The sequence below is a fragment of the Vipera ursinii genome (genome assembly GCF_947247035.1).
Source record: "Vipera ursinii genome assembly, chromosome: 2".
Lineage (NCBI taxonomy): Eukaryota > Metazoa > Chordata > Lepidosauria > Squamata > Viperidae > Vipera > Vipera ursinii.
The window spans coordinates 29,167,085-29,182,566 of record NC_139513.1 but is presented as its reverse complement, the minus strand read 5'-3'; the positions used below and the strand labels follow the sequence as shown (position 1 = coordinate 29,182,566).

General features: G+C 41.4%; 1 protein-coding gene across 1 annotated transcript in view; it reads left to right on the top strand.

Moving 5' to 3' along the window:
• CFAP20DC (CFAP20 domain containing) overlaps nucleotides 1-15,482 on the top strand; it is a gene marked incomplete at its 5' end in the record, with an annotated part of 206,151 nt that overhangs the window by 171,583 nt on the left and 19,086 nt on the right. The window contains one exon of the mRNA XM_083353339.1: nucleotides 13,735-13,826. Within this exon, the coding sequence (XP_083209465.1) occupies nucleotides 13,735-13,826 (92 nt within the window). The remainder of the gene's footprint in view (nucleotides 1-13,734; nucleotides 13,827-15,482) is intronic.

Genomic DNA, 15,482 nt, shown 5'->3' with positions numbered 1-15,482 from the left:
CACAACTATTTCCAGACAAAACTTTGCCATAAATTTAAGATACATATGCTGATTATTCATCAATCGTGTAGTTAAACTATCCTCATCTTGGTTAAAATGTTTTTCAAGTAGTCCTTGACTCTATTAGCAAAGCATCCACTTCTAAAATATATGCTTCTGAAAATATTTTCTTCCACAAGGAACCACCCAGAGTTGTTTCAGTAGTGAGACAGGTGCAGTGGTGGGATTCAAATATGTGAACAAACGGTTCTCTGTGTGGATGCCGCTTCCGGAAGTCCATTCTGGGCCTGGGCAACAAAAAATTAGTTACCGGTTCTGCCGAAGTGGTGCGGACCAGCTGAATCCCACCACTGGATGGGTGACATACAAATTTAATAGACAAATAAATAACTTTTCCTTGCAATAGGAAAAATTCCTGTTTCTTTGGTTGCTTAAAAGTGTATGTGTGCTTTCAAATAAGTACAGGTAGTCCTCGACTTACGGACGCAATTGAACCCAAAATTTCTGTTGCTAAGTGAGACAGTTGTTGTGGATTTTTCCCCATTTTACGTCCTTTCTTGCCATGGTTGCTAAGTGAATCACTGCAGTTATTAGGTTAGTAACATGATTGTTAAGCGAATCGGACTTCCCCATTGACTTCGTTTGTCAGAAGGTCGCAGAAAGCAATCCCATGACCCTGGGGCACCGCAGCCATCATAAATATGAGTCCGTTGCCAAGCAACTGAATTTTGATCACGTGACCATGGGGATGCCACAATGGTTGTGTGAAAAGCGGTCATAAATCACTTTTTTCAGCGCCATTGTAACTTCAAACGCTCATTAAATGAACTGTTGTAAGTCAAGGATTATCTATATTCTCAGGTAGTATTGGGAGGGGGGAGGGGGAGTTATGGCAAGGGTTATATTCTTGGGAAGTGTCTTGTTTTGGTTGGAATCAATAGAGCTAAAGTTTTATGGGCCCACCCCTCCTCTGCCTTTTTTGGCATTTCTTTTTTTACCTCTGACACGTTCACTATCACCATCTTGTCCCTTTTTCTTCCCTTTCAGGGCAGGCTTGGTCAGTTTGCTATTGAGAGGAAAATGAATTGATGATTGGCAGAAGACTGGGTGGAATTAGGCCAATGGCCACATGCACCTCAAGGCTTCAGATTGCTTATCCATGCTTTAAGTGGACTACTTGGTTTTCTCTGTGAGGAAAAACAATGTACAATTATAGAAAATGCCAGTAGTTTAGTAGAGCATGAAAGCACACAGCACTGGTTTCAGGAAACCACTTGTCATTTTGATACCCTGTGGGTGCGCAGTGGTGCTTAAAAATTTGTGAAGCCTTTTGAATTTTCAATATTTTTCCACAAATAGGACATAAATGTGATCTGTTCTCAACACACAGTAAGTCCTAAAACCAAACAATACCATTATACCTGTTCATTTCTTTATTGCGGAAAATGATCTAAAGCAGGGGTATCAAACTACCGGCCTGTGGACCAGATGCGTCATGCCAAAACCACACCCACCCCATTGCCAGCAATGGGAAAAAAGTCACGCTATGTCGCAAGTTTCACACCCCTGATCTAAAGCTAGACGTGGCAAAATAATAAAATTATGCTGCTGAAAATCACTTTTTATTCTTGGAGAGAATAGGTCCTTGATTTATGACCAACTGCTTTAAGCATTTCACAACATGGCCACATTTACGGCCGTTTGCAGCATCCTATGGCCACATGACCGCACTTTATGACGGTCTTACCAACACCTTGCAATTACTTGTATTTTTTGGCAAAAACATGCCCATATTGAATGATTGGTTCACTTAATGCCACAGTGTTAGTTTAATGATCATGGATTCATTTAACGACCATGGTGATTTGCTTAACAACTATTCCAAAGAAGTCACAAAATCGGGTTTCTCGAATGACCAATCCATTTTACAACTATTATGACTTATAACCATAATGGGCAGACTCTATTGTGGTCGTAATCAATGACTACCTATAATGTGCAGATGCTCTAGAGCAGGGTTCCTCAACTTTGGCAACTTTAAGACTTGTGGACCTCAACTCCCAGAATTCCTCAGCAAAGCAAAGCTGGCTGAGGAATTCTGGGAGTTGAAGTCCACAAGTCTTAAAGTTGCCAAGGTTGAGGAACCCTGCTCTAGAGACTCACAGAATAAACCCGGGAGCTGCATGTAACCAATGGGCCTTGGATTGCCCAGCCCTACAGTACAGGAGTGATGGAACTTTAAATGAAGTTAGATTAAAATCAAGAGGGATGATGAGATGGTATCTCACTGAAACCTGCTGGGGGGAAGCAAAAAACAGGAAGAGGGGTGACTTCCTGCCTTGATTGTAGATCATCTGGTTGGCCCATCCCAAGAAGGGACTTGATGGAACTTTCTCTAACTCAGGCTCTTCCATCATTTGGATTATGGAGCATGTAATCTGGGCTGCTACATAGAGATTCTGGTAAAGCTTCACTGGGATTTCATTGTATTTATCTAATGGCTAGTTATATCACACTGATCTCCTCTGCAGTATCCCTTTCATTATTGATCCCTTAGTTTCACCTCTAGGTCAGTGTTTCTCAACCTTGGTGACTTTAAGAGGGATGGACTGCAACTCCCAGGATTCCCCAGCCAGCATCCACCCACCTTCAAGTTACCAAGGTTGAGTAACACTGACCTAGAGTAACACTGACTGGCATTTTGAAACACATCACTGCAGGGGATACTAGATGGAAATGTTTTCTTCTGTATCTCTGTTTGCGTGCATTCTTCGTTTTAATAGCTGAGTGTCAGTAATAGGGGGCAGGAGAAAGATATGGTTTGCATTTATCTTTTGCTCTTAAGGAACTTATTGGATTTTTCATAAACATATTTTTTTCCCAAATTCCACAATGAACTCCAACACAGGAGGCATTTCGACATCAGCAGCGTTATGTAGTGAAGCAGAAAATTAAAGTTGCTTTCCCCTTCTTGGTTGACAAAGAGCAGGTGTTTGTCCCTTGATTCACCCCAGATTGTCTGGGTGGAAGTTTAAACATCCCGTGCATCAGCAGCAGAAGCGCCAACAGAGAAATGCAAGCCAAATAAGGTTTTATTTTCTCAAGGCATGCTAAGATTGTTTATGGGAGAGAAAATCTTATCTTGAATCAGCACAGCTTTTCTAAAAGCAGCTCAGGCATCCTATTTTTCAAAGGACAAACAACTTATGTGCTTTATTTTGATACTACCCAGTGGACCAACTAGGATCATACTGTCAGTCAACCATAGATGTAACTCTGCATGGCCGGGCTTTAAGCAGAGGTCTTATCCATAAGTCTTATTGATCTATACAAGCTTTTCTCAGCTACAGCTTCTATAAATCTTTGTCCCATGGAAAGTGCCTATGGGTAGCTGCTGTCTTTTGGGTGCTGAGTTCTGTCACAACCAACCAGTATCAGATGGGGCAATGTGAACGGTATTCGTATGTAAAAGTGTAATCATTCTGTCAGGATCTCCATCGTAGGCTTGGCGCCTTGCTGGCATCCTGCCATCAAAGGGGAAGGGAGGGGGAGGCATTTGGGGCAATCCACAGCTGTGTATCTAATGGTGGGAAATGGGGAGGGGGGGCTGACGTGAACAAGCCAGAGCTGTTTGTACCGGTTATGCTGGGCATCTTCAAGGCTGTTTGCCCAGGGTGTGAAATTTCATCAGCCTAAACAACCCAGAGTTTCTCACAACATAGCGGTGATCCTGGATTGGGTGGCAATGGACTGGACATTGGGGGGAACGTTGGGTTTGGCTCTTTGTATAGGTGGACATGAATTTCAGTTTCCACCGCACTTTCCTGCAACCAACATCTTTAGTAAAAATCCTTTGCACTTCAATCAATTGGAGATGAGAGTCTGCTTTCCTAAATGATTTGTTTTGGGGCAGGTCTGGCACATTCTTTCAAGTTGATCTTGATTCCATATGAATACATGGATGTGCTCATGTTTTCTTGGCAATCGTATAGAAGTAGCATATATAGCTTTGGAGTCCTTGGTGTTCTCTGTGCTTGGTGATTTTCTTGAAGATATTTCATTACCCAGCTAGGGGTAGATGTTACCTAGAAAGGTAATAAATGTCTGCAAGGAAACAACCAAGCTCGGAGAGGAGCAAGGACCCCACAGTTCAACCCTGAGCTATAAATATTCTCTTCTATCAATGTTATCTAGATTTTTTCTGGGTTTGGTTTTGGAGTTCTTTCTCCTAGGCAGGTTGGCTTCCCTCATGCCCATAGTGCTCTATCTGTCCCTTTCTCTAGTGCAGACATATCAAACCCGCGATGTCATGTGATGTTGCGAGACGTATTGGGACTATTTTGACATTGCTGGCAATGGGATGGGCGTGGCTTCCGGATGGCGCCACGGGCTGGCAGTTTGACACCCCTGCTCTAGTGGGAAGTGTTGCTTCTGACTCACCCCTCTTTGTACCTCTGATTTACTGTGTTTTTTGTTCTTCTAATTTTATTTCAAGAGCCGTGGTGGTACAGTGGTTAGAATGCAGTATTGCAAGCTAATTTTGCTGACTGCTGACTGCCAGCAGTTCGGCAGTTCGATTCTCACCGGCTCAAGGTTGACTCAACCTTCCATCCTTCTGAAGTGGGTAAAATGAGGACCCAGATTGTTGGGGGTAATATGCTAACTTTGTAAACCACTTAGAGAAGGCTGTAAAGCACTGTGAAGTGGTATATAAGTCTAAATGCCATTGCTATTGCTATTCTTCTTGAGTTTTGACAGAATGTGATGGAAGATGAGAAGCAAAAAAATAAGTTTAGAAAAGGTGGGTAATATTCTGCAGTCAGCTCAGCCTCATTTCTGCTCAGTGGAGTGATTGATTTAGATAGTCTGACTTACGGATTGTTCATTTAACGATGGTTCAAAGTTACAGTGGCCTCAGGAAAAGTGATTTACAATCAGTCCTCAAAGTTACAACTGTCATATCATCTACACAGTCATATGATTGCAATTTGGATGCTTGGCAACTGGTTTGTGTTTATAACAGTTGCGTGGTTTCAAAAATACATCCATGTTTTCTTGATGACCACTTGAAAGTTGCCGCTACCTTCTTCTAGAGCATTTTTCAACTACTCAATCTAACCTAAACTCCTAGAATATCCTGGTGGCTTTCTAGCCAGGCACTAACTAGGTCTTTTAGCTTTTGAGATCAGCTAAGTTCACATATATGTGCCACCAACTGAGAAATATTAACATTAAAGTAGTGGCAACTGGCATTTTGCTTTAGGTTCTTATTCTCTGTAGAAATTCTCTGTCAACAACATTTCAAAATATATTTCTACTTGCATCTCAGCGAAGTTAAATTCCCTTATTCCACAATACACTGACTGGCCCATTGTGTGCCATCAAACCAGTGCTGACATTTAGCGACATAACTTTGTTAATCTCTGAAGTGCCACATGAATCTGGCATTAGTATTTTTTCAAATATTTATTCAAAACCTTTTGCATACAGGTTTCAAAAAGTAGATTGGGTTGAATAAGGTAATAAGCAGGCAGTATGAAGAATCATGGATTAGCCAACCCAAATTCCCTTCTTAATTATAGGATTCCCCAACAAATTGTGTTAGTTACTGGAGCAAAACGCTTCCTCTATTTCCTAGAGGAGCCATTATCCATGGTGTTTGTAATTTTCTCTGTGCAGTCATGAAAATGATGCTGGATTACTTTATTCCTGTGGTGGTGACAAGAGGTTTAAGCCAAATTCTGCTAACATTATTGGAAATTTTTGGGGGTGGTCGGTAAGCCTAAAATCCAAGTTATCATCTTCCTTTGAATACTTAAATGTATGGGGAAGGATTGGGTGAAAATTCATTAAGTCTTCGGTATGTTTTTTTTTTTACATCATCTATTTCGCCTGTCTCACATGCTTTACTCTTCATATTCCACCCCTGGGATCTTAAAAGCTTAAAGGCACCCAATCTGAATATGGGAAATGATGGGGGGGGGGAAGGTTAAGGTGCTCACATTGGACACACATCAAAGAGTGTAGCCTCAGAAGCTGTTTTAGATTTTGGATTTTGTTTTAAAGAAGGGAATATGAGAAATTATACAATATATGAGTGCAGTTTGATTTTATTATTTTTAAAAAAAGAATATCTCTTGTATTGGTTTCCGACATCCCGGTGTCAATATCTATTTCAAAGCAATTTGCAGCCACCATATTGGCCCTGAATGGAAGTCGCTTTGGATAGTGAGGCTCAGCAGCATATAAATTTAAGAAATAAATACAAATAAACAAATAATTTCTGCCAAAGAGAATTGGCAAGAACCTCCTCCCTTCTCCCACCCCACATCATCCATTAAAACAATTTTTAACAATTCTTAAAACACTCTCCGGGCTGCGCTCCCTCCATTCAATTTAACTTAGTACTATTGATCAATTGTCATCATCCTCAGCCTTGAGGAAAAGAGAACTCAGCATGAGAGGAATTCCTCTTCCTAATAACCCGAACCTGCCTTCAGATTTATTCCCAAGATGTGCTTTTCCCTCATTGCTAAGTAGCCATATTTTCAATCTCATTCATGGTCTGGCAGTGAGTTGTGGAGTGGAGCATTATCTCAGTCACATGGTAGAGGAGACCCTTTCTGGCTTTTTTGTGCTTGGAGGCACATCTGGAATCTTGAGAGTTGGTGGACACCAATAGAAGTATGAATGGGGGATCCCCTATTCACAAAATGGCAGAATATAAACTGAACTAAAGCATTAATTGATCTCGATATGACTGTTTTAGTGCTCCCTCGTACTTGATGCTTGTTATTGCCTTTGTTTAGATTTGTTATTTTTTGAGCAGTTCCAGAAAGCTCTTGGTGGTGACCCCCATTGTTTCTTTTTATTTTCTAAGCAAGTTCAAAGACCCATTTCAAGCCAACAAATATTCTTGGACATCCAAACAGCGGTGGAGACAGATACGTTGTTTTGCAGCGTTCCAGCTTTTTAAAAAAATTAAAACAACATTTTTAATATAAGTGAGATGGAATAGGGAGGCTGGGAGGCCACCTCAGAAAATTGGACATCCTAGGGTGGTAAATTGTGAACCCCAGGATTGCAGAAACTGAGGGAATACTTTTCAGAGAGCTTTGCAATAGGCATGTAAGAAACCAGAATGACAGTGACATGAGAAAAGGTGAGTCTACACCACACAATCTTCTGTATTGGTTGGCATAATTGTTAGTGCTTCAGCTGCCTCTTCTCCTGCAGCTTTAGTTCTGTAAGGGTTTCATGTGTGTTGGCGGTTCTATTCTGGTCCTTCCTCATTTTCTAATTGAATAAGTTCTATATAGAGATATATATGCATAGAGAAACAGGCAAACACATTTTGCAAGCATTTCTGTAAGCCCATAGCCCTTTCACCTTCAACTTAATCTGCCTCTATTATATCTCGCCTATATTTACTCTTAAGTATTTCTACTTTGTTATAAATAGTTTTGTAAATTCTCTGATGTTATAAAAGAAATCTATCATTTTCCTTTTCTTGTTATTTTCTTCTATTTGTTGACACTCACAATTGAGTTAACTTGCCTTTCCTTGCTTGGGGCTGTAAAGTTGCATTCAATCATTATGCATTTTTATTGCTCAAGTCTTTCATCTTCCATCTACAACCAACTTTGGCTAAGATGATAGAATTGTAATATTTTTTTCAACTTTGGTTTTTGCAATATCTCATATCTTTTCTTATAGTTAAATCTATGTTAAATATACCGAATCTACTCCTAGACCCAGTGAATGATTATGAATTACTGAACTGGACTTTTCCTTCTTCTGTTTCTTATGTAAGTGTGATTCTGGTGCTGCCCATCCAATATCCAGATTAAAAAACAGAATGAATCTGTTAATACCTTTTCCAACTAACAAATTTTATTAAAAGGCATAACTTTTGGTCACCATGGGCTAGCATGGCTCTCCTCCTACAGTGTCTCCTTTGTTTCTTGAGATGGATGTTACCAATGAACTAAAAATACCCTTTCAGAAAATTGACCTATCTCCAGTATTATTTTTGTCCATTTCTCTAATTCAGGGTTTCCCAATCTTGGCAATTTCCAGGTATATGGACTTCAAATCTCAGAAATCTCAGCATTGGCTATGCTGGCTGTGGAATTCTGAAAGCTGAAGACCATATACCCAGAAATACATTGTCAAGAAAGACATAACATTAATAATAGGGGACTGGAATGCATAAATTAGAACAGAGCTTCCCAATCTTGGCAACCTGAAGGTGAGTGGACTTTAAATCTCAGAATTCTCAGCAATGGCTAAGCTGGCTGTGGAATTCTGGTGGTTGAAATCCACTCACCTTCTTCAATTTGCCATAATTGGGAAACTCTGCTCTAATTTATGCATTCCAGTCCCCTATTAGGGGTCCCCTATTAGGCTTAAGATAGGGACGCGGTGGCTCAGTGGGTTAGGACGCTGAGCTTGTCGATCGGAAGGTCGGCAGTTTGGCGGGTCGAATCCCGAGTGCCGCGTAACAGAGTGAGCGCCTGTTACTCGTCCCAGCTTCTGCCAACCTAGCAGTTCGAAAGCACGTAAAAATGCAAGTAGAAAAATAGGGACCACTACGGTGGGAAGGTAACAGCGTTCTGTGCGCCTTTGGCGTCTAGTCATGCTGGCCACATGACCACGGAGATGTCCTCAGACAAGCGCTGGCTCTTCGGCTTTGAAACGGAGATGAGCACCGGCCCCTAGAGTCGGAAACGACTAACACTCATGTGCGGGGGAAACTTTACCTTTACCTATTAGGCTTAAGATACAGGAGGATCTGGACAGACTCGAACACTGGGCACTATCTAACAAAATGAAATTCAATTATGAAAAAGTAAGGTTCTGCATTTAGGCAGGAAAAATCAAATGCACAGGTATAGTATAGGTGGTACCTTGCTCGATAGTAGTGACTGTGAGAGGGATCTCGGAGTCCTAGTGGACAATCACTTAAATATGAGCCAGTAGTGTGCTGCAGCTGCCAAAAAAGCCAACACAGTGCTAGGCTGCATTAACAGAGGAATAAAATCAAGATCACGTGAAGTACTAATACCACTTTACAATGCCTTGGTAAGGCCACACCTGGAATACTGCATCCAGTTTTGGTCACCACGATGTAAAAAAGATGTCGAGACTCTAGAAAGGGTACAGAGAAGAGCAACAAAGATGATTGGGGGACTGGAGGCTAAAACATATAGGGAACGGTTGCTGGAATTGGGTATGTGTAGTTTAATGAAGAGAAGGGTGAGGGGTGACATGATAGCATTGTTCCAATATCTCAGGGGCTGCCACAAAGAAGAGGGAGCCAAGCTATTCTCCAAAGCACCTGAAAGCCGGACAAGAAGCAACGGATGGAAACTAGTCAAGGAGAGAAGCAACCTAGAACTAAGGAGAAACTTCCTGACAGTTAGAACAATTAACCAGTGGAACAACCTGCCTCCAGAAGTGGTGAATGCTCCAAAACTGGAAGTTTTTAAGAAGGGACTGGCCAGCCATTTGTCTGAAATGGTATAAGGTTTCCTGCCTGAGCAGGGGGTTGGACTAGATGACCTCCAACGTCCCTTCCAAATTATTATTATTATTATTATTATTATTATTATTATTATTATTATTATTATTATTATTATTATTATTATTATTATTATTATTAACATTATGTCTTTTCTTGACCATACATTTAATATTAATTTCAGTTTCTATTAAATTTGCTGTGTTTTCTAATTATTACTCTGTGTAACATACTCATGGGACATCTGTTAATTTTTATATATAATGGTTATATCGAAATATATATTTAGTTGGATCTTTTTGAATAACTTTGCCATTTCATCATGCAGCTACATGCCCTTTATACCATATCAGGCCCATTACAGACCGCTTAACATCTGATATTCATAAATGCTTCAACCGTACCAATATAGTTATCTCAGGAAGGATACAGAAGTGGTTTGCTGTCATCTTCTTCTAGGGTGGACTTTGGATTTCCTTCTACCAGATAGCTTGGCTTCCTTTATCCTTGCAGAGCTTCCCCTGCTCTTGTAGTAGATTATTCTACTTTTATTATTTACCTCTCTCCTTTTAAGCTTATTAGTCAGGAGCTACTGTTCTCACCATGCCATTCTCACAGATAGTTTCTAGCTTCTGAGTGCTACCACCATGGAAGCTGGCAATCCTCTCTAAAGGGAATTACATCTTTCACAACAGTACATGTGCTTGTTTAGGGCAAGCCTCATCTAATAGTTACATATTTTTAATGGTTCTAGAAAATGAGAACAAATGAGAACAAGATGGCCATTTATCCAGATACTTTGACATAAAGAATAAAACCACCATTAGCATTCATTTAAGGCATAAATCATTCCCTTTTGTAATGGAAGAGATGGAGCATAAATGCACTTCTATTGCAAAAAATGATTCATAAGGAATTGGATATATGACACAGCAAGTTATTCAGTGATTAGTTGCTTTGCCATTGTGCTTGATTTCCAGAGGTATTTATATGTGGAAGAAGTATCTGTTGGGATTGTTGGCTGGAAAGGACTAGGGTAAAAGATACCACTGGGCACTGATCATAGCAACAAAGAATAGTTACCAGATCCATGGAAGCAAGGGTCTACCACCCTAGACAGAACCTGAGGTGCAGCCTATGCAAAGAGGCCTCAGAGACAGTCGAAACATAATGTCAGGGTGTAAGATTCAGGCGGGAACAGCATACACCAATTATCCTACCTACTTTGGTAATGAAATCTGCAAGAAAACAACTATGCTCAGAGAATGCCAAGGACTCCACAGATGCACTAAATGGCACAACCAAGTAGCTGGCATTGTGTTTAGAATCAGCCACACAGTGTATGGGCTAGGCCCTTCCAAGTCCAGATGGGAGATTTCACAGAAGATCATGGAAAATTAACTAAGATCTTATGAGACTTCCAGATCCAAATGGACATGTAGGTAATGGTCAGTAAACCAGACACTGTGGTTGTAGACAAGAACCAGAATATAGCAATGGTAATAGACAGATCAGTGCCAAGTGACAGCAACATCAGGAAGAAGTATGAGAAGGTGGAGAAGTACTAGAGCCTGAAGGAAGAATTAGAGAAGATATAGAAAGTGAAGGTCAAAAAGGTCACAGTGGTGGTAGGAGCCCTCGAGGGTGCAACTCCTAAGCTGGCAGAACAGCTTCAACAGAGGTAAATGTTCTGTACCAGCCTGCTACCGGCCCTGCAGAAAAGGCAGGGACAACCCCTTTACAAGAAGGCAAGAGGCTGGAACTAAGCCTGCCAAATTTATTAACTTAAAACAGCAAAGAGAGCAAAGAGAGCAAACACGAACCATGAAACAGGAGCTATTCAAACGGTTGCCTTCAGCAAACCAGCCCTCCCACACATTCCCCTTTTAAACAGTTCAGGGCATGGCTTCTCTCTGCCTCCTTCCGAGGTGCCCCATTGCCTTCCTCTGTTTACTCCTGATTGACTGCCTCCTGCGTCGGGCGTCCTTGAACAGGGCCAGCTGTGGGTCATCTTCACGCTGTCAGGCTCACACAGCTGGGTCTGCGTCGTGACCAGATGGGAGGGGCCTGGCTGAGGGCTCTGTGGAGCCTCAATATTATTCTCAGCAAGCTCTCCAACACCCCCCTCCTCCTCCTCCTCTGAATTGTCCGACCCAACTGCCGAACCCACAGGCTGACCCTGAATCACAACAGTAAAGTCATTTTTGTCTAAGGCAACGGCCCACAACCTATGAGGCACCAGTTCCATGGAGAGAGGTTTTTACACAGATTGGAGGGGGCGTGGGTTCATGTGCTGCCTGCATCCCGCGGATGGGGCTTCACTTGTTTGCGTGGCCCAGTTTCTGGTTGCCTAGGTGGTTTCTTAAGAACTTCAGTGTGGTAGTGTTATCAAACCACTTCTCCCTTTGCTTTTAAAGTTTTTTGTATTTGCGTGTGTTCCAATCAATCACCAGGCACCTTTAGAGGAGGCAGGACTGCCATATCGTCTTATCTCTTTCTGCTGTGAATACAGGGTCAGGTTTTTAGAATAACGCATAGGGCTTAAACTCCGCTTATACATCAAAGCTGCTATGTTGCATCCCAGTGCCGTTAGAAGAGCCTGGTTGTACCCTTTCCAAAGAATAGAATAGAATAGAATAGAATAGAATAGAATAGAATAGAATAGAATAGAATAGAATAGAATAGAATAGAATAGAATAGAATAGAATAGAATAGAATAGAATAGAATAGAATAGAATAGAATAGAATAGAATAGAATAGAACAGAACCTTGGAGGTCTTCTAGTCCAGCCCCCTGCTCACACAGGAAAACCTATACCATTTCAGATAAGTGACTGTCTAGTCTCTTCTTAAAAACCTCCAGTGATGGAGTACTCACAATTTCTGAAGGCAAGCTGTTCCACCAGCTAATTGTCCTCACTGTTAGGAAGTTTCTCCTTAATTCCAGGTTGCTTCTCTCTTTGGTCAGTTTCCAACCATTGTTTCTTGTCCTGCCCTCTTGGTGCTTTGGTGAATAATTTGATCCCCTCTTCTTTGTGGCAGGCCCTCAAATACTGGAACACTTCTATCATGTCTCCCCTAGACATCAGGTAGCGCAGCTTTCCTCTAGGAGAGGAGTAAATATCTAGGAGCAAATTTTTACAAGATAAAGGTAGCTCATGTTTGTGGTTATGTTTTTCTTTATTGGTTATAAAACAATTCCTTCTTTATTCTCAGTCTTCTAGTGTGTACAAATGTTCAGTCTTACCGTATAACATTTATGTGACCTTGATTCTTATTCTTGGCACTTCCGGGTGCAAGAGACCAATGACGTGATGAGCTTGCTAGCTTTCATTTGAATCTGCTCCAGTTTGATGGTTTTTTGACAAATGATTTGTTTATCACAACTTTGGATAGTATTCTTCCAGAAATACCAATGTTTGGGTCATCTCAGTTGGGTTTCCTCCTTTGAGACCTGAACCTTTACTGTCACATTTTTACTCAGGGTCTATCATTGTATCTTAGTTTCTGTCATACTTTTCTCATCCTTTTCATAATGAGTTAGAAACAAATGATAGAAAATCACTTTAACATGCTTTCGCATCATATTGTAATTCTTTCCATATGTGTTGTATTGTATGAATTGTTGTATAGACTTTTCACTTTTTATATATCATTCTTGGTGTTAATTTGAATTCATGTGTACACATATGCATAAAGATCTTACTTGTTTACAGACTTTTTTTAAATATGCCCTGCTAAGAACATGTTTATGGAGTACTCATAAGTCTCATAAATGTGTACTTATGCATCTCATCCTAAGACATTGCCCATACTACCATACACTGCAACAAGTAATGCAGTGTGGGTAACCAATATAATTTATAGGATTAGACAATATAGGATTATAAATTGCTAGTCTGCCAAATATAAAGCAGATTTATAGCAGGTTACCCTTGCCTGCCCATGATGAAAAAGGTACAAAAAGTGGATAACTTGGGCCATGTTCTAAGAATGTAGCCTCTAAAGAAAACTAATATGTTTTTTTTTCCTTTTTTGATAGTATATCATGTTTTTAGACCTATGAAGTTGGAAAGAGTTACATGAAGAAACAGAAGTCATGGGGAGAAGGAGGAGAGAAGGACCTGTTATGTTGTGCCAACTTGCATTGAATAATTCACAAACTAAACTGTGTTTCCTTAGAAATATGATGGCTTAAATTGTGTTTTTCAGGGATTGGCTACAAGTCTTCAGCCCTCCTATCATTCCTCCTAGCCAACAGATGGCAGAATATAACAAAGCTTCAGCGAACATAAGTGCTCAAGGTAAGAATGAGTGGAAATATTGCCACTAAATTGAAGTGAGAGCAAAAGGACACTAAAAACTGAAGCAACATGCCATTAACTCCTCCATTTGTCAGATAGTATAAAAATGCTATAAAAATGGAGTCCTTGGTGCTCTCTGAGTTTGGCTATTTTTGTGCAGACATTTCATTACCCAGATTGAGCCTCCGTGCTATCAGCCCCCTCTACCACAAAGATCCTGCAGGAGAAGGGCAGGGTGGGATCTGGCAGGGTGAGAGCTGTGAACCATAAACACAAAGCTTTTGTTGTGTCCCTGCACAACAGATACAGTGCCCTTGCTGACCTTAATAGGGACATTAAGGAGACAGGTAAAGGTATCTGTGATAATAACTCAAATAAGCAGGGGATCGTGGTCCAAGATGAAAAACTTGTTTTTGACAGGGAGAAGTGCGAATCTGGTATTACACACCAGTCATGCAAGAACAGAAAGGCATCCAAAAAGAGAAACCACCTTCTGGTTGGTGATTCAATTATAAGGGATGTAAATCTGGGAAAGGACACAGAGGTTTCCAAAGATGTCAGGTGTCTTCTAGGTGCTACTGCCAGTAGGGACAAGAAGCATATTTCTAAAATAATCAAGAATGCCAGCAAGGACTGTGATGTGGAGGCTATTGTACATCTTGGCACTAACGAACTGTCCCAAAAAGATGTATTCTCTATGCAGAATGATTTCCCGAGCTTGGGGCAGGAACTTAGCAGAATAAGCTGTAGGCTTACTTTTTCAGAGGTTTTACCAGTGTATAAGGAGCAAAATGGAAAAGGCCAGCGTATAGTGCAATTCAGTATGTGGCTAAAGGAGTGGTGTAAAGGGGAAGGCTTTGGATATATTAGTCACGATGTCTGTAGCTGGTCCAATGAAAAAATGTACAAAAGAGATGGTTCACGACTTCCGGTGGCTCCGCGGCGACGGAGGGAGCCTTCCCGGGCTGCCCGCGGCTCAGCTGGTGTTTTTTCGCCCGAAACAGCGCCGATCAGCTGTTCGGGCGAATCTGAAGCCCCCTCCTCGGGAGAAGAGGAGGGGGTGAGCCCCCAGGTGGGGGTTGAGTTCTCCGGGGCCGCCTGAGCTTGGAGCTTGGGCGGCTGAAGGATTGAACTCCCCCGTAGCCTGGGCTGCTCCCAGCTGACCAGCGTCTCTGCTCCGGACTTTATGGAGCAGAGCCAGGCGTCTGCGACCATCCCTGCTTGAAGGAGAGACTATGAAAGGGAAAGAGCAGGCAGAGCAGTACAAGAGGGAAAGATGAAGAGATGAAGAAGATTTTATTTTACTCTCAAGCTTGATGGACTTTGCTTAAAACTTAAAGTGAAAGTGCGTCACAATTGTAAGTAAAAGATGGCGGCTAAACCTCCCCCTAGAACTTTTCGGAGTGCTGGAAATTCTCCGGTGCAACAACAATCATTGCTGCAGGCGTTGCATTCTCCTGATGTATTGACATCGAAGGATCTTGAAAAACATACCCAGTTAATTTTGGAGTCAATGGGTGTTAAATTTCTACAGATGGAGGAGAAATTGGAGAAATTGGAGCAGAGAATGGAAGAAAGGATGGAACAGAAACTTAGAGAAATGAAGGTAGACATTTTGTCCTCAGTGCAAAAAGTTGCTAAATGTGTGGAGGTGCT